Raw genomic sequence first — 19,355 nt, 5'->3', positions numbered from 1 at the left:
GCAGACCAATAAGCTACTTTAAAAAGGTGATCTGAATCTGAGCATTAAGATGAAATAAATTTAAAAGGAAAATAGTTTTCATGACTTCGATTAGAAACACGACTTGATAGGAGAGTGCAAGAGGGAGTCTCTCAATTGGACGAGTTAGAAGCAGTCCACAGTTTACATTATACACAAAAGAAGGCTGATTTGACAGACATTTAAGTTATTACCATAACTTTTATTTGATGGCAGAGCCACTTGCTGATTTCTGGTGTGCAGTTTAATAATGCAATGGACAATTATGTATTCCAGATATTTTAGCTGCATTCTCTTAATTAATTTTCTTTTGCGCCACTTTAAACTGTACACGTCCCTCTCTCAGCTCCCCATGTACAGTATACAACACCGTCAGGACCTTAGCTCTGCTCCCAAAAGTCTGCGCTTTCTTCAGCTTATGCTGGTGCAGCAGGGGTCCTAGGTCTACACCTATACTCATAGGATCCAACATCTTATTTCATATAGGCCTCGCTGATAGGTTACGGGTGAAGCTGACACCAAGGTCCACTAGCAGATAGCATGTGTCAGTTTACAACCCTGTAAGTGGAATCACAATACGACAGGGGCTGTGTTATGGTCATTTAACATGTCAGGCCCTGCTTGGAAAAACACAGTGAAAATGACGCTCCTTTCACACAGCACACCTGCTGCTACAGGAGAATGGGACATTAACGACCTACTGTAATGGCCCTCATGCAGCTCACTAATCCATGATGGCATTAGAGAAAACACTTCTTCGCACGTGTGTAAAAGTGCCAGATCTGACAACACATCATTAGCTGTTTAGCCCAGTAAGTCGTGGCAGACCCAGATACATTACGCAGATAGAAACGGATGAAGAAGCATTGGAGAGATGCCACTGTGCACATGTCCACCACCACCATCCCTCAGAGGAGGGCTGTGAACGCGGTTACGGCTCTCATGAAGTGAACACAGACGCCTTGCAGAGGCTCTGCTCCTGCTGCAAAGTAGACTAGCATAGCATCATCACTCTGAATCAAAAATATCAACCTCATGGTGGCACTAGAGGAGAAGTCAGGGGATCACTAAATTCAATAAGAGTCATCCTTTGGGAACGATGTATGTCTGTGCAAAATGGCATGGCAGTCTACCCGATTAGTTGAGGTATGGTTGGAACTCCCAACCAAAAATGTCAACCTCATGGTGACACCAGAGGAAAAGTCAAAGGATCACCAAAGTCAGTAGGATTTATCCAACTCATAAATGTTATCCAGTACTGAGATATCTCAGTTTGGACTAACCCTGGTTGACGTGTTTGTAATTATTTTCGGACAAAATCAAATCAAATCAATTTTATTATATAGCCCAAATCACAATCGCGATCACAATAGTTGTCGCGTGAACAGAACAGAACAACAAACACAGTATATACAGACTTCATTGACAGAATATCTGATACAAGTATTTATATATGTGAAGAGTGTGGATCCGGGAGAAGACTGAGCAGGCCAAAGCATCGCCAAGTGGTGCCAAGTCACACAACCTCCTCTCCACTGTGGTGACCTGGAAGAGAAGAGGACACACAACATAATTAGCAATAAAAAAGAAAACATCAGAATGAAGAGGCATCAAATTTTACAGAATACAGATATAAGGAGATAGTAAAACAGAAGAGAGCAATGATCCATTGGGCCTAGGGTATGACAGATCCATCAATACGTGAAGCAGCTGGAGCCAACAACAATGGAGCTAGAAGGAGGATATATCTGCCTACACACACTAACGCTGTTTTTTTGGGGGGGTTTTTTCAGAGGACATGTTGACAATAATAACAATTCAGAATATAATCAGAACTATAGTTTTATTTCAATCCCAATATGTATCACACTTCCAGGAAGTTATCCAGCCCAAATGCAATCTGTCATAATAATAAAAGGTATTTCAGGCACCTTCATCTCTTCCTGACAGCAGACATGACAGCTCACCGACAGCTGCAGCTATGACATGTAAAGGTTAGACTGTCCAGTGTTTCCTGTCTTTGACCTTTATTGGACAGCTCGGGTGTAGGCCTCATCCAAAAAGGATCTTACTGTCCCTTCGGCCAGGTCAGGACCTCACTGACCACACACACACACACACACACACACACACACACACACACACACACAGCTAAACTCTGGACAGATGGCAGAGCAGGCTGGAATGAATCGGAGTCCCTGAGGGAAGCCAATCAAACATTGTCAAGGAAAAGATGAAGTAAACAATGACACAATCCATCAATTGGGCCATCAAATGAGCAATTACACTCAAAATCCAATAAAAGGTCTCATTCACTGCCCAGAGGTGACAGTGACTTGCTAGACAATAGAAAGATTCAGCCGATATCTGTTTAGACTTTCTGGATTAATGTATTTTATGTGCTGTGATATAGGTTAACTATCAATTAAGATATATTGAGTTAGATATACTGTATGTAATAGGACAATTGAACAAGGGCTCCTTTGAGGGTCAGTAGTAGTCAGTATTGAAGTAAGCATGCATGCTCTGGCAGTTGAGGTTTGCACACAACTCAGAACAGTAATGCCAAGCTGTCTTGAGACATTACACCTGGCTGTGTCAGCTACCTCTGATGAAATGGACTGACTTGTCTTATGATCACAAACTAACGAGTGGACGATTTTGCTTATACAGCCAGTCATCAAGCAAGTGCAACAACACAAGACATCTAACTCATCAAGCCAGCTATAATTTGATGCATGACACATTTCATTGGTTATGTGTGTGTGTGTTTGATAAAAAAAAAAAAAAAAAAACTTATCAAGCCAGCTAATATTACTGTTCAACAGCAACAAATCCAGCTCGGCTACTCCCGTCTCTTGCCTCTTATAACACAGGGTTGTACAACGAAAGGTTGTGGTCCCTTTGTTCCACACACATTTTTTCTACCAATAAAAACCCTTTCTACCAGAATAATTTGAAAGATGCTACATATTACAAAATATGATGTATTGTTAAATTAGAATACCCATTTGTATATAAAGTAGCTAAGATGAGCTCCATCGTCAGCAGCTACAATATGAAAATGCTGCTTACATGTTGATTCATTATCTAAATGTTATAGTCTTTTACACTTTTAAACATAATGAGTACTTTGATTTTAAAGACTTTAGATATTTCTGATAATACTTCTGTACTTCTGTATGTCTACCTTATGATATTGGTGTTTTATTTAAAGAATTGAATACTTTTCCATCCCGGCTCTCCCCTGACAACTGATCATTCTCACATTCATATCTGAGGCCACAGAACAGCTTTCAGAGCAGCTTCAGTGCTCATTGTCAGAGATTCTTCAAGTCTGTGAACTAACAGTTCTTTCAAAATAGATTGTGGAGAGCACTTTCCATCACCAAAACCTTCTAGGTGATCAGCTGGATTCAAATCTTGTTACAGTGAAGGCCCTAACATATGATTCATATCATTTTCACCTTCATCAGCCCATTCAGGGACACCTCATTCTCTGTATGAAGCATCTAGATATATACTGTATCTTTTAGCTGTTTTAGTTACCAGTCACCCAATTAAGTTTGCAGTTAGCTGCAGTTTTACAGACAACAAGCATCTTTAACAGCTCTTTATATGAAAAAAACACATGAATACATTTACATGCACAAATATGAATAAATGAAATTAAACAATTTTATTGTTTTAAATTGACTTTTGTTTTTGTCGTCATCATGAAATATGAATCACAAAGATAAGCAGATAAAAAGGGTTCAACAAACACACCATGGGTAGGCCATGGTCAAGGTCTATCTGATCATTTTTTGATTTTCATTTTTGATTTTTTTTTAAATTATACGACTAAACTACTACTTTTTAGGATGTTTCATGGATTTTGTTGTATGGTGTCTTCAGCCAAGATATTTAGCTTAATCTGGCAGTCGGGAGGATTTCAAGGTAACCACAGTCAATTAGAGGTCCGAAGAACAAGAGGCAGGGCCTTTACCAGGCTGATCTCAGCACAGGAGAAGCATTCACACGCGGAACAGCAGACTGACTGAGACAGGTGAGGCAGCAGGGAAGTTTAACCTTTTCACTGTCAAATTTGTTCTATGATGGAGACACAGGGCTATGTTTTGGATGTTTGCTTTATTTTAAATTATCTGAAAAAAATCGTGGAGGCTTGAGGGACAGCAGCTTTTGCTGGGGCTGGCTAGAGCACAACAAGTGTCAGTCAGTCAGAATACTTAGTAACGAGAGACAGGGCTTTCTACAGCAGAGAACGACTAACAGACACGTATCAACATAGAAAAACTGTAGCTTCTGTGGTTTGCAGAATAAACCTAAGGTGTTGGGAGGAAACTGATGAACAAGAGGCAGGGCTTTTGAGTTCTGTTTTCCGCAAAGAAGAAGAACTACTGACAGCAGAGCAACAGGACTGTAACATACTGACAGGAGGGAGGGATGCAGCAACAGCTATACTTTTCAGGATGTTTCTTGCCTGAACTAAATCAGGTAGATTTTTGTTGTATGGTGTCTGAAGGCAAGAACTTCTCTTTTTCTGAGGTCAGGAGGATTTCAAGGAGACCAGAGGACTTAGGAAGGAGGACGTTTTCCAGGCTGATCTCAGCAGAGGAGGAGAACTGTTGACACATGTGGATCAGCAGACCAGAATGACTCGAGGGGGGATGAAGACCGTGTGGGAGGAACTTAAAGGGGATTTCTTTTCCCAGGTTTTGTTCTCAGCAGGGAAGGAGAGCTACTGACCTGGGTGAAACTATAACCAGGTTTGGATAGAATATTTGAAGGACAAGGCAGAGCTGGAGGGCTTGTTGGAAGCTTTGTCCATCTTTGAGTCAATGATTGTCCACAACCAATCAGAAGTGCCTTGACAGCATGGCAGTAATACAGATTTATTTGGGCAGGAGGGACTTTACACAGTCATGGAGAAACATCTAACACCACTAACATCTAAGACAGGCTTTAGAGTTCTAACAGGAGGGAGAGAGGGAGAAACTGATAATCAGGGTTAGATGGTTCAAAATAGATATCAGGTTGCAGACGTGTTATGATGGATGCTAAAGGAGGTTGAGGATATTGAGTTGCAGCGAGCCATTTTCAAGGCTAAGTTAGCTGAAGAATGAAGGAGTGTGTGGCAGGCTTTGTCCACGCTGACCTCGACTGCAGACAGGTGGGACAGTTGAGTGGAGGGAAAGTTTGGCAGCTGACAGAGGGCTGTGCAGGAGGAAGTGCTGGAGGACTCAGGGGACACTTTGTCTTCTGTCCCGCAGAGGTAACTGAGGTAGTACAGAGTGCCAAGGCGCCTTACAACACCCCCAACTACCTTAGCAACCACGCCAAACCACCTAACCTTGTTTTTTATTACTTTTCCCTAACCTCTAATTTAAACGTAACCAAACCATAATACATATATTTTTTAATATATTTTATTTTTCTACCTATTCATTGACTGCTGCTGCAGTATGTAGATGTGCAGACCGTGTCCAGTCATTGTCAGTGTTTTTCAAGATCCTACTATCAGAGATAAACTACTTTATCTAACTTAACTTAACTATTTCCTCATGCTCTTGTGCGAGAACATGAGACTTGGTTTCGCACACTGTGCCTGCTCGTAGTGGTGCTGAGGAAGTATTTGTGACTGTGCCTGCCTTAGGCTGTCCCGAGGTTCTGCATGAGGATCTTACCCATCATTGGCTAACCAGTTTTCCTTACTTGCCTGTTTTTTATTTTCTAATGTGTTTCTTAATTTATCTATCTTTTTATCTCCTGTCAAACCCTGTCCTGTGTTCCTGCACATGGTACAAAAACACAAGTCAAAGTTGCCTCGCTTTACCTGCTCACGGTGGCGAGGTCAAGAACTTGTGGCTGTACCAGTCTTAGGTTGTCCCGAGGATTACAGGGGGATTTTCCCCTTCATAGGTTAACAAGACTTCCATACTTGACCTCTTCTAATGTATGATATGGCCCTCTTTGGTTGTGTAAACAATTGGAAAATTTCAACACCAGTACAGCTTGAAGGAGAATCTGAAAGGGCCTGATCAGTGCAGAAACAACACTTACGGGACTCAGCATCTCCCTGTACCTCACTTTCTTCAGGTCAAATATGAATCAGCAACAGGTTTCTAAACCTTTGCCTTCATACTGACAGATATTTGGTCATTTATTTTCTTATAGGACCATTTATGTCAATATTATGTTCGGTTCAGTGTCTTGCTGAAGGACACTTCACCTTTGCTGGTGAAGTGCTCTGGTAAAGAGGAGGAGAGAGCGGAAATACCAACAAGACATTAACATGCAAAGTACCCCACAGGGCAAGGACCTGCTCTGTTCAGTACTGATGTGACAGTCATGTTCTTCTCTACTCACCTTATTTTAGCATTAGTGTGGGTTAGGTTAGCTTTACACCAGGTCAGGTTAGGTTAGCCTCCGCTCAGGTTAGGCTTGGTTATCATTAATTTAGCTTAGGCTAGGTTAGCATGAGCATAAGTTAGAGTAGGCTAAGTAAGCATTACCTTCGGTTAGCTTTGGCTTTGGTGAGGCTCACAATTGGTTAGGTTAGCGAAGGTTAGGCCAGGTTAGCCTAAGGCTAAATTAGATTAGCATTAGGTTTGGTTTTAGGTTAAGTTAGTTTGGGTTAGTTTAGGTGGTATTAGGCTAGGCTAGGTTAGTATTATCTTATGTAGGATGACTTATGTTAGGTTTTAGGCTAGCTTAGCTTTGCTAAGGTTAGGTGGGGTTAACATTAGTTTAGGTTAGATTACTTTATCTTAGCATCACCTTAGGTTAGCATTAGCTTTGGTTAGGTCAGCATTAGGTAAGGAAAACTAGTGGTCGTTTTGTTATTTCTAGGTGGATATATTGTTTTTTTTTTTTTTTTTACTTTTATTCCCTGGCTTGCGTGCAGTGTATAGGATGTTGTGGCCATAACACATTTTCATCTGGAATAGGGTATATACATCTGGAGTTACTGGCAGTGTTGTAACTGTGGGCTACCTCTGGGACGCTGGTTGTCTCGCTGTTTCATCCTTTCTCTTTTCTTCTCTCCCAGCTCTTCCCATCTTGCCAACTCCTGCCTGCTCCTCGTATATTGTTTGCAGTGTCCTCATCCGGGCCAGTAGTTTCTGCTCCTTCTCCTGGTCAGTGTATCCTGACACTAACAATAGTATAAAGTGGTTCAGTGTGGTTAAGGTTTAGTGTGGAGTCCAGTTGGACACCTATACCCCTCCCAACAGACCCCATTTGTATCACTTACTGTGTTGTTACAGAAAACATGTTGGCCTAGCACCAAATCACTGAGATTTACATTTACATTTACATTTACATTTACATTTAGGGCATTTAGCAGAGTTTTGTCCAAAGCGACCTACAATAAGAGAGATCAGTGGGTTATCCAGCTGTATTTGGGCTTAACTTAACTGACTAAACTAAACTCGACAGAGGAAACAGAATTCAACTTTTTTATCTTCTGAAATAAATATTTTTAGACAGGATCTCAGGACAGCTGCTTTACGCCAAACTATTTACAGACACATTTCACCCACCTGCATCCCACCTAACTTTTATGACCCGTCTTGCCTTATCCGAGCATCACCATTACACACAGAGGGAGGCACAGCAGCACTCCTCCTCCTCCACAGTTAAATATCAGTGTATTTTATCATTTGCAGTCAAACAAAGTTGTTAAAGTGACAGAATATTGTGAAACGATAGGGGCAGGGGCAGAGCATCCAGCAGCCACGGACTACTTACCTGTCCCTCAGTGAAGAGAGCGCCACTGTGTAATAGCAACACGCCAGGTTCTGGTGCACCTTGCTCTTAAAGGGATAAAAATATATATCTGACAGAAAATCTAATAAAAGTCCACGTAAAAGTAATTTGTTCATATATTTAAATGTATGTATATATTGTATACTATGAGTCGATTATCAGTATTATTATTGGATCTGATATTTAGTATTCTTCTGATTATCTGAATAATTTTTTTTTGCCAATAAAAGAGTAAATAAACGGAAAATGTGCTACTTTGGCTCTGATCTGATGCAGCATGATATCTTCAAGGTTACAAGTAAAGGTTGCAAAAAAATGAAAATACGAAAGTAAAAGAAGCTACAATAATATCAAAATTGTACGTATTTGCAGTAATTAAGTAAATGTCTTCAGTTACATTTCAACACTGGTAAAACCAGTGCTGTTCCTCGCCTACAGACCAGCCAAATACCTGCTTTGAATAAATAAAAACTAACCCATGTGTAACCCATATGAAAGAGCTACACCTCTTCTTTCTGCACGGAATGATCTAATAAACCACAGAAATCTTCCCAGGTTGAAGGCTCTCTGCCACTCTGGACAGTGACACCTGTCAGTGACATGTGTCATCGCTGTCATGGCATCAGCACCGACACTGACTGACTGTCACTGGCTCATATCTGCGGATATGAAGCAGGCCCATGTTTCTCCCACATTCATAACTACGCTCTGTTTCATATGAGAGTGAAATAACAGGGCGGCGAGGCAGCTGATTGTCTGTTTGTTTACCTGGATGTCAAACTCTTCCAGGATCCACCTGTGCGGCTCTCCTCAGATCCACGCCGTGTCTTCCTCCATGCCCTGCAGCGTAAAGCCCCGCACGTCCCTTCCCTCCCCCTCCCCTTAGCAACAGAGGCAACATGGCGGCGTCCAGTAACGCGGAGCATTCTCCAGAGATATCGACGCCGTTAAAGATACCGAAAACCGAGGTGCCATCCCCTGAGTCGGAGGATTTGAGTGACAGTAATCAATACCACTCCAATTCCTCGACCCCTAACCGCTTCTCGCCTTTGAACGTGGGCTCAGGGACCGCGGGCCGGACGGCGGCCTCATCCTCCTCCAACAGCTTCACGGCTTGTCGGGGGATGTCGTGGACACCGTCCGAGACAAACGCCCTCATCGCGGTGTGGGGCAACGAGAGGCTGACCGAGGCGAGGATGCAGCAGCTGGAGGTCGCGGGCACCGTGTTCTCCGGTAAGGCCCCCGGTCCTGCCATGTACGAGCGGGTGTCCAGAGCCTTGTCGGAGCTGGGATACGAGAGGACACCGTCCCAGTGCAGGGAGAGGATGAAGGTAAATAAGGTTGGCTGTACGTGTTCATCCTCCATCACCAGGACCTCCAGCCTCCTGTAGCCGGTGTCGCTAGCAGCAGCTGTCAGGCAGCGGCATTATAGACTGTAGGACCAGCAGGGCTTCACTGAAATAAGTCATTATTTAATCCAGTAGTTGACATACAACTGTAACACACTGAGGACGTTATTTAACCAAGTGTCAGTCTGTTGACACTGATACATTTATGTTAGGCTGTACACTGACTCCACCTGCCTTATCTCACCTGGCACTGTGATGTCTGCACACATCACAGTTACTAGTGGTAAGTATTGCAGTAAATATAACACAGGGTCCCAGCTGATATATGCTTCTTTCTGATTTAGTTGAGCTGATGAGCTGATTGATGAGGATGATCACCAAATCAGCATCATATTTAACATTCTTGTCACCACACTGCTCTCCCCAAATCAACCCCAAACTAAAGCTTTTGATCACTCACTGAATCACCCACGTGATAATACATGTTAGGTTGGTAATATTTTTTACACTCACATCAGAAAAGACAGCCATAGGTTGTGTCAGTGCTCCATATTAATGTGACATACCCATGAAATTCAACATAACTAAGATTCTTCAGCATCTCAGATGACTTATTCTTCAACATTTGAAGTCCAACAGGTCGCCAAAAATTAGATTTAAGCAAATAAACATTATGTCCAGCAGGAGATCTTTTCTTAAATCAAATGTCACTTAATATATTCTATTACAGAGTACTGATCTGATACTATTGCTATCTTTTTTATAAAGAAACATGTTTCTTCGCAGCATGGAACCCCCTCTTATGCACGGTAACGTAAGACTAAGTGTAAAAAAAAAATTTTTTTTAAAAATCTAAATTGTCAGAGGACACACCAACATGTTCAACCTGTCTAATATATTTGCTGGTGCTGTGAATGGATACCGACCTCTAAGGCAACTAACAAAAACCAGGTGCACTTACAAGTTTGTACAACACAACAGCTAAAGCAGGCCTACGTTAGGTAGGAGAGGTTGCATCACGATCAGTGCATTTACAGGAGGGATGTAGTACCAGAGAGCACCCCCCTCTCTCTGCAGAGCATGTGTGACTGACAGTAGACGAGAGGGGAAGAGCCAGGGCGGATTGTTCACTAGTTAATAGAATGCAGATGGGATCATTCTCTTGGGCAGATTTAAGAGATTAATGAATAAGATGCTAAAATGAGTCACCAAATATACTTAGGCAGCTAATATACCTGGGCACCCTGTCCAAGTGAAACGTGTGAGTGGGAAACACTGGATTTGTTTGAGCTTCATTGTGCAGAAAATCATTAAGAACACATTTGAAATATCTGACCACTAAATCAACTGGCCAATCCCTCCCATCCTTCTCTGCAGTTTATTAAGTTTGGCGTCATCAAAAGCCAAGAGTATTGTTAGAGATGATTCTCACCCAGTGGCTCTTCCCTTATGAGGAAACACCCCCTGGGAGGAGGTTCAGAAAACACTGTTTTCCTGTAAACCTGAGTGCTTTAAAGTACATTCAAAACCCATGCAAACTACAGCCCTTGAATAGTAAATGTCTATCACTTTAACAGGGCTCTGTGTAACAATTTGTAGCAATTTATATGTATTAACCACCTTTTATCGGCCATATGTAAGTGGATTTTAATGTGACATATAAATGAGACCTTCCCATCTCTCAGTTGGCCATACAAGCCCGTGGACGATGTGTTTACTGTTTAATGCTGCAGGACTGTGGACAGTCCAAATGATGTCACTCTGCGCCCGTTCTTGAGTGCCTCCTCTCAGTGCCTCTCTCCACTGTGCTAACAGAGAGCAACAGTAGCTAATATTAGTTAAAAAATGGAGTCTGCTAACCAGAACATGCAGAGAGGAGAGGACACACAGGAACACACACACAGTCAGAGCTTCTTCACTTCATTTTCTGCTTCATTTTGCCAACATAAGATAACTCACAAGAGTTGTGGAACATGTGATGACATCACTGGTCCCCTGAATTGCAAACCTACATATCGTTTTTACCTTTTATATTAATGGTACTTTGTGTATTTTAATATGTTCTTATGTATATAAAAGTATGTTACTTATTAAGGCAATTTAACAATGTTTATTGTAATGTCAAAAAAGTTAACTCATGTCAGCTTACATTATCATTCCAAGTTTTCCAATTTTTATGTCTGTGGGCGATCTTTAAAGTTAGTCCTAGTTTCCTGAGCCACTCTCCTTTATTGAAGTTTGTTAAACATGCCATGAAACTTGACATTGCTTTATCCTTGTAATGTTTCCAAACAACCTCCTGACAAAAAGAAGGTAAAAAAAATGTCCCCCATTCCTTTCACATCAAAATGTATTCAGCACATACAGGAAGTGCTGAGTAACAACAGTCGCTTTACTGCCACTGCCTGCCAAATACCTGCTCCACTTAATAAGGTCAGTCTGTGGGAGGGTTCAGATTCATACATCCCAACATATTGTAGTCCAGAGGTAGACAAATGAAATCTTTCTCCTCCTTAGACTTGCTGTAAGTGACCTCCTTATGGTGCTGTCAAAGTGTGAAGTGATATCTCTACTCTTTGTGACTCTTTCTGTGACCATACTGTAGAACTGTTCCAACAAAGCTGACAGTGGTGGAACAACAGCTGAGTGAATCCTCTATTTATCCTCCCGTCACATACAGACGCTGCGCCGCTGCTACAGCCGTGTGAAGGAGCACGGCATCGGCAAGAGGAAGAGCAGCTACACCATAGAGCAGCTGGAGAAGGTGTTCGGCCAGGGAGGCTGGGACTCCCAGAGCTGTGCCCCAGTGCTGATCAACAGCAGTGGGCTGTATCAGGAGATGGAGTCTGATGGCAGCACCCTGGAAGACTTCTCCCAGGAGGATTGGTGCAACCAGGTGCTGGACTCGGCCTTCCAGGAGGGAGACATGGAGACTGGTGAGTGTGTAAGCAGGCAGAGGACAGAAAGCAATAAAAGACACATGGCACTCATGGGTTTGAGCTAATATGTGTGTTGTTTTCTCTCTAGAGGAAATCCAGATGCCTAAAAACAGGGCATTGCAGATTCAGGCAGAGCTGTCAGAACAAACCCAGTAAGTCAACTAGAGCAAAGGCTGACTTCACTTTGAAAATGAAAATGTTAGATGTTTCTGTTGTAAGTTGGTAATTGGCCTCATCATTGCAAATTACTGTTGAAAAGCCATCATTGTAATTTGTCTGGCATTACTGGATGGTAATTAGAGAAAATCTTGTTGCAGTTATCTCTTCCCAAATTCATTCTCAATCTGCCAGTTGAAAGAGATCAGGACCCTTTATTCTCAATACATCTCAAAGTAGGATGATCATAGTGCATAAAAAAATGAATGGGACAAAGATGGCCTTAGCCTTAAGATTTTTACAGAAAATGGGTTTCATTCTAATTTTTCTCTAGTTTGTATTCATGAGCGCTGCTGTCTGCCAGAGTGTCTTTTTTGATACAACCACTGGGGGTCGCCAAAGCTAGAAATGTTGACATCCTACATGTAGGGGCTTTAAGGAATCTCCACATCACCACCTCTTGGTGTTCTTTTGTACTCTAGCCCCTATAAATGGATGAAAAGGGGCAGAGATATCATTTAGTGGATCTTTTTCTTTTACACATAAACTGAGTTTATCATCAGTGTAGATATTGATGTACAAATATTATGGGAGCTGAGCTCTTAAAACTATCTGGGGGCCTATTGAACAAAAAATGAAACCAATAAATTGGACAGAGGTAAGAGAAATACTGTGCAACTAACTTACACTGTCTGATAGGCCACTGCTTGCATAGCACTTTCTAGAATGGAAAGGGTGTATTAGCTTGTCATTATTATGTATCTCGGCTTCTCTGCAGAAAAAGGGACATGATGCAGACTGTGATGCGTATCCTTGAGTCAGTGCAGCTGCAGTGGGAGCCCTTCCAGACGTGGACTGAGTTCTCACGGCTGCACCTCTCCAACAAACTGGCCATCTTTGGTGTGGGCTACAACACACGCTGGCGTGAGGATGTGCGTTACCACTACGCTGAAATCAGCTCACAGGTGCCGCTAGGCAAGAGGCTCCGCGAATACTTCAACCCTGAGAAGCCGGAGGGCCGCATCATCATGACCAAAGTTCAGAAGATGAACTGGAAGAATGTCTACTACAAGTTTCTGGACATTACCATCAGTGAGGCGCGATGCCTGGAGCTGCACATGGAGGTGGACTGGATCCCTGTATCCCAGTCCAGGGTCGCAGGCTGCAGCAATGGCACATCCCACTACCTCCTTCCTGGGGACATCCCCAAGTCCTATGGACTCTACGCTATTGGCTATGAGGAATTGTCTTTCTCTAACAAAACCGCTCAGACCTCTCCCCAAGGTAATAGTGACGACCATAGCTTACCTCAGTGCGAGTCAGAGAACGGGGCACAGGCTGATGGAGAAGGTGCAGGGAAAAGTGACAGGACTGGTATCAAAGTCACTTACTGCTACCTAGGCATAGCTGAGGATAGAACCATCCAGCAGTGTCTTTTCCAGCACTTTCAGGGTCATGGCAAGCACTATGTCCATGGTGAACCCTCCGCTGTGACGCGTTTACTGCAGGAGAACTGCCGCGCTGCCGTCACAAGTCAGGATGAAGATGGAGGTGAAGGGTCACCTCAATGTGTTGCCATTTACATAAAATTCATTGAGGTGGAGCTGGACTTCCTCTCAGCAGGCTCCCTGGTGGAGTGCCTCGAAACTGCTGTTGGTTATTCCTTGAAATACAACAACAGAGAAACATTGTAACTCCTCTCAGTGTTTCAGAGTTGACTAAAGATATAATTAACGAGTGTTACAGCCATTAAGGCAACATGAAAGGTGACCAATTGTTTCTGTTATAAAGCATGGATGTGTGCAAGAGTCTGGCATATTTTTGCAGCCTTTTCAGCTCTATTTAACTCATTTTCATGAGACCATAATTAAGTCTAAGAGAATGACTATGCACAATATGACAAATGTATTGTGTAGAAATATGGGCTTAAGTATTACAGAGCTGCAACATCCAAGAAGTATGTACTTATTATTTTAGGCTATTGTGCACTAAAGGTTTCTGCTGCTTGTTTAGTGTAGATAAATATTGCCTCATCAGGGAGTGTGGGGATGGCAAGGTGACTACTGCAGTATGCATCTGTCTACCTCAGTAGGATGTAGCAACACAAGGCAGCGAGGGGACCATAGCTTGTATTTATTCTAAAACTGCCTTTACTTTGACTGTTGAGGTCTGGACCTGAATTCACAACGGCTGATTTATGCCTTATGTTTTGCACGTGTGACTGGGCTGCAGCTAGGGATGCTTCCATGCAAATGAAGGAGAAAATCAAAGAATTAGTTTTTGCCAATGTAGATACCCTGTTATCCAGCAGTGTGAATGCTGGCTGCACTTCAAAACCCAACTGTCCGGCTGGATATGCTTTCCTCTCCACTACACTTCAGCACACAAAATGACACGTGCCACTTGTGTCAGCCTCTATCAATGGCTGTGTGCGGAAAGTAAACAAAATACTGCATATATCATACACCAACACTTTTCATAAACTAATGAACAAAGGTTTACCATGGCCAAATTCAAATGGAACAGGTTCTCTAGTGTCCTTGTAAAACTTATAAGCTGTAAAAAGATTCAAGTTTATCAGAGCATCTGTACCACCTGCTGCTGTTATGATTATCAGCTGAGAGAGATTCACTTCTGCCTGCACTTCATTTATCTGGGGTTCCTGCCCTGGCACGATCAAATGGTTTGCATTTTTTAAGCTATCTTGGTCATCTGTTTAGCTGCACAATCAACCATGCTGATGTTGTTCCTGGAACATCATAATTAATGTTTCTCCAGGACCATCATTGAAACTGGCCAATCATGTTTTTGGTAATGTCATAGCTTTGCGACTTGAGGAAAAAGACTGGAAATATGCATGTGGGAGAAGTCATCAAACACGTTTATTGTCTAGAAATGGTGCATTTGAATCCAACCATGTTTGCCTAACCCTAACCAAGCATTTCTGTCACCTAAACCTAACCAAGCAGTTTTGTCGCCTAAACCTAATAACCGAATAATACACTAATACACATTCAAGTGCTTGACTAGGTTGATGGTATATGAGTTTTGTTCCTGCACAGGCAAAATATGTTGTAGACACCATTGAATTTGTTGGACTTGCTAACATTTCTGAAATACTGCCAGATCAGTATTGACATAATTGAAATTATACATTGAGCCAATATGCACTGGTGTTCAAGCATCTCTAGCTGCAGCTGCTGGGTTGTGGGTTTCAGTAGACTGACACTACAGAAGCTATGTTGATGAGTTACCAGAACCTCCCACATTACTGACATACTTAATGTGGTCTTACAGTTAACACATAATCAGGCCTGTGATTGTGGTAATCTACTTGCTTACAGGTGTAAACCAGGTCCAAGAGCACTGATCTAAGACTTGCAGTAAGACTAAGACTGTAAGCTGCAGAGGTTAACTCATCCTCGATCAACAATCAAACTGAATTCTTTATAAACATGATTCTTGAGGTTATGTGCAATGTGCCAGGAAAGGACTGTGTAGAGAAGAATCAAACAATGGATAAGTCCATATTGAATCTATGTATATGAAATCTACCTTATATATATCTATAATATATATTTAAGAATATCAATGTTCTTGAGCATTCCGGCTTTTGCAGACTTGCAATTTTCATTTGTTTGGGTATACAGTATATAAAGATAAATATGATATTTTCTATTTTATTGGTTGACACCATGTCTTGTATGTGATTGTTTGGAAGTCACCGTCTTGTATGTTTACATGTTTGAAAAACAATAAATGGGGCACTCACTGTCATTTGCCACACAGTGAAAATGGGTTTGTGTGTATTTTTCTGAGCTGTAGGTTGGCTTAAGTACAGTCCTGTGCCAAGACACTGTTGGATGTGGCATGTGCCTTTAGAAGATCAGAATCAGGTACTAATGAATCATGCTATGCACTGCCCTCAATGTACTTAATGTCTATCTGTGTCTATCAACATACTATACTTGGCTGTACAAGGTTAGTGTTGAAATACCATGCTGATGTGAGCTGTTTTAGTTGTAGTCCTCAAAACATTTCTGAAGCTTCACAGCAAAATAGCACAATTCATGAAATATAAATGGTCCGTACAGTTCATCAAGTGCAATCAAAGTCTCCAGAAACCCCAAATTGATCTGAAAAGACATTATTTACACCTTTGAAGCGTGGTAGAGCGTGTGCACCCACTTCACACGGGTTGCATGCTAATGCTTTTAGCTTAGCAACTACATTGAGGATTTCGGCTTTTTTTAAATCAATTTGTGATCTTGGGACTTGGAGCTGTATAAGGCCATCTAATGGTTTCTCAGTTGTTGTTTTTTTGTTTGCGTTCTTTTTTTACATTTAAAGTCCCCAGCTACTTTAGTTGTTTAGGAGCTCCAGAAATGTTTTGTGGACAACGAAACTTCACCAGACCAGATAATGACTGCATTAGCATTTTTTTTATTAACTTTTCCTTTAAGGCAGAGGACGAGCACCCCTGCTTCCTCTCCTGGGCTCTATGTAGAAATAATAACCTTTTGTGAACCACTGTCTTTGTATGATTTGAAGTTCAGTGGATGTGTGTTGAGACGTGGCAGGTGTAATTCACCATGTGGCCAGGAGATGGCCATAGATAACTATTGTTGAAAAACCACAGATGAAAGAGTAGAAATGATCTTGTCACTGTGGAATCTATTACTTTACAAGATATTAATACCTAACAAACACAAGACACAGGCTGTCAGATGTGGAGAACTGACTAATAATTCGGAGGTTCCTCTGAGGGAGGCAAAGGCAACTGACACTGTATGTCTGTGATGTATCTGCAGAGAGACAATGCCACTGACCTTTTACAAACTCACCTTTGGAACTGGAGCAAATATTTTCTTTTTTCCAGACTCCCTTTCAAAAAGAATGGGCTGTGTACTGCCCTTTTGATATGAATAAAAAGGCGCAGTCAGTTAGTCAATAATTGCTACATTACACGTAGGTGCAAAATATTTCTGACTCATGATATAAGTTACGTATGCATAATGTGAATACATATTTCATTATGCCTTGCTTTTTTATATTTGATAGGCCTGTTTGCTTTTATTTACGCTGGTTTTCAAAATAAATGTAATCATCTACATTAGTGTTTTGTCATCAATGCATTAGATTCATAGATCAAATTTATACTAAGTTGTTTCTGAGCTGCAGAGTAAAGATTAAAACAAAAACCTATTCTTAATTGTTCTGTATTGCAAACAGTGGAGACAAACATCTCGAGAACTTAATCAGCTCATTTCTGAGACGCTTTGGACATAATTATACTCTAAATCTAAAACAAATCACCTGAAGCCAAATTAAACTACCCCTGAAGTGATCACAGTTCCTCTGCTGTATCCTCTGCATCTATACAGTATGTCCATAAGAAGAAGGACTGGTCTCTGATCAGTTAGCAGGTCTGTGGTCTTTAAACCATGCTGCTGTATCTAGGGCAGTGATAACCACCGTAAGCCAATGATACTTTTATGCAGGTTTATGTCGATTTTGTGCATCCAGCATATAGAGTATAATCTGAGATAATCTGGTCAAAAAACAATGGATTCTCACATCGTGGTCCTCATACTGTTTCATCATCATCTGCTTATTTTATATTTGATCAAGGAAGGAATTCACTTTTCAAATTGTTTCTACTTGTGTTGTGGGCATGCAACAATCCAGAGAAATGTTACTGTTCAACTCTAGATTGTACAGGATGAAGTAAATCACAAATATTTGCTATGAAATGAGTCTATAGGCTAATCCCGAGCTTGGATTAAATGACACCTTTCCATGACCAGTGATATTCCACTACACATCGGCACACCTACCTCTCCAGGGTGCATTGAGTACTAGTCTTGGTTCTCTTGAATAGCAATAGGCAACAGTGTCAACTACATATTCATGGTTTCTTCCACTGTATTTGAGACCATGGTGATATCTTCACTTGAATATAAATGCAGTTCTTCATTGTAGGACTTTCCATGGATATAACCACCACAGGTGCACCACAATAAGTCGACTACATACACCGTGCACCAAATATCTTTAATGTTGGATGTTGAAATTAGACGTTAAACAGCATACAACCCACACACCCTTAGCACCATTTACAGCCTGTTTCTGTATCTATTCCTATTAAGCATTGTATGTTCCTCTCAAGGGTGTCACTCTTTGTTAAAATGTGGTGAGGACATAAGGTTAAGATAATATAACAGAATATCTGGTCTTCAATCTATGTGAATGTGGGCGATGTAGTGAGGGTGCAGTAGATCATTTCAAATTCCCCACTCTGAATAAATGTTCATTGAATCTCATTTATTTTGCATTTCAAGGTGCAAGGTAATTTTTAACACATTCTTTATAACTAATTATGTCTTTAAAAAGTGATGAAGACAAAATTGGTAATTTCAAAAAGATGTTGATGAAGGTTCTCAGTCATCCAGGTCATAGTAATTCTAAGAGCTGTATCGTAGGCAACTGGACTGGCTTTTAACCTCTGTGTGGGAGTGTCCTACAGAGTCGTTAAGGACACGTGTGAGCTCTGAGTTTCAGAGTTTCAAAAACTGGTGGGGACATCTGGTTTAATATCTTTATATCTTATATTTCACTATGTGGAGCCTCCCAGCCAAAGAATTTCACAATATTTTACAACCACAGTGACACAGAGCATCTTGAATCCCGACTCTTCTGATAATGACAGTAATGCTGTCAGCTCTGAGCCACTCGGCCCTTCTTCCTGCAAATTATGTCTTTATATTTTAGAAGAAAAAAAATATATTAGAAAAGAAATAAATGTGATAGTGAATTGCCATGAGCAATATGTTTGACCTGCAGGTGTCAGGGCTGCTCATCATTCGACTAGACTTTGTTTTGCCTTTGGATTAGAAATCTAGTTCAGAATCCAGTTAGCCTCTCTGCTCGCCCTGCTCAAATAATTTTTGCAGCAAAATAAAAAACAGGCCTGTTTTGACAGCTTTCCCCTGACTGCTGTAGGTTTCAGCCGGAGGCCCCGATGCAATATACAACAACACAACAAAATCCTACTCACATAAGGCTTGGACCCTGCTCCTTTGGATTTAATCACAGGGATAACCCTTGCTCACCTCTCATAATT

At 41.5% G+C, this 19,355-nt stretch overlaps 1 protein-coding gene and 1 long non-coding RNA gene across 2 annotated transcripts; one reads left to right on the top strand and one right to left on the bottom strand.

Annotated features, from left to right (window-relative positions):
* Positions 1-1,337: 1,337 nt before the first annotated feature.
* Positions 1,338-8,646, bottom strand: LOC311269876. The gene is made up of 3 exons (XR_014624164.1): positions 8,557-8,646; positions 7,015-7,174; positions 1,338-1,563 (listed from the first exon to the last, which is right to left on the bottom strand). It is a non-coding gene; the product is annotated as an uncharacterized lncRNA (long non-coding RNA).
* msantd2 (Myb/SANT DNA binding domain containing 2) lies at positions 8,587-16,021 on the top strand. Its single transcript, XM_084374375.1, has 4 exons — positions 8,587-9,119; positions 11,818-12,073; positions 12,165-12,228; positions 13,011-16,021. Exons 1-4 carry the CDS (start codon positions 8,688-8,690, stop codon positions 13,924-13,926), a joined length of 1,668 nt encoding a protein of 555 aa, XP_084230501.1. The 5' UTR covers positions 8,587-8,687; the 3' UTR covers positions 13,927-16,021.
* The last annotated feature ends 3,334 nt before the right edge of the window (positions 16,022-19,355 follow it).

The sequence above is a fragment of the Pagrus pagrus genome, assembly GCF_965226575.1.
Source record: "Pagrus pagrus genome assembly, chromosome: 14".
Lineage (NCBI taxonomy): Eukaryota > Metazoa > Chordata > Actinopteri > Spariformes > Sparidae > Pagrus > Pagrus pagrus.
The sequence above is the reverse complement of the archived record's forward strand: the minus strand, read 5'-3'. Positions and strand labels throughout refer to the sequence as shown.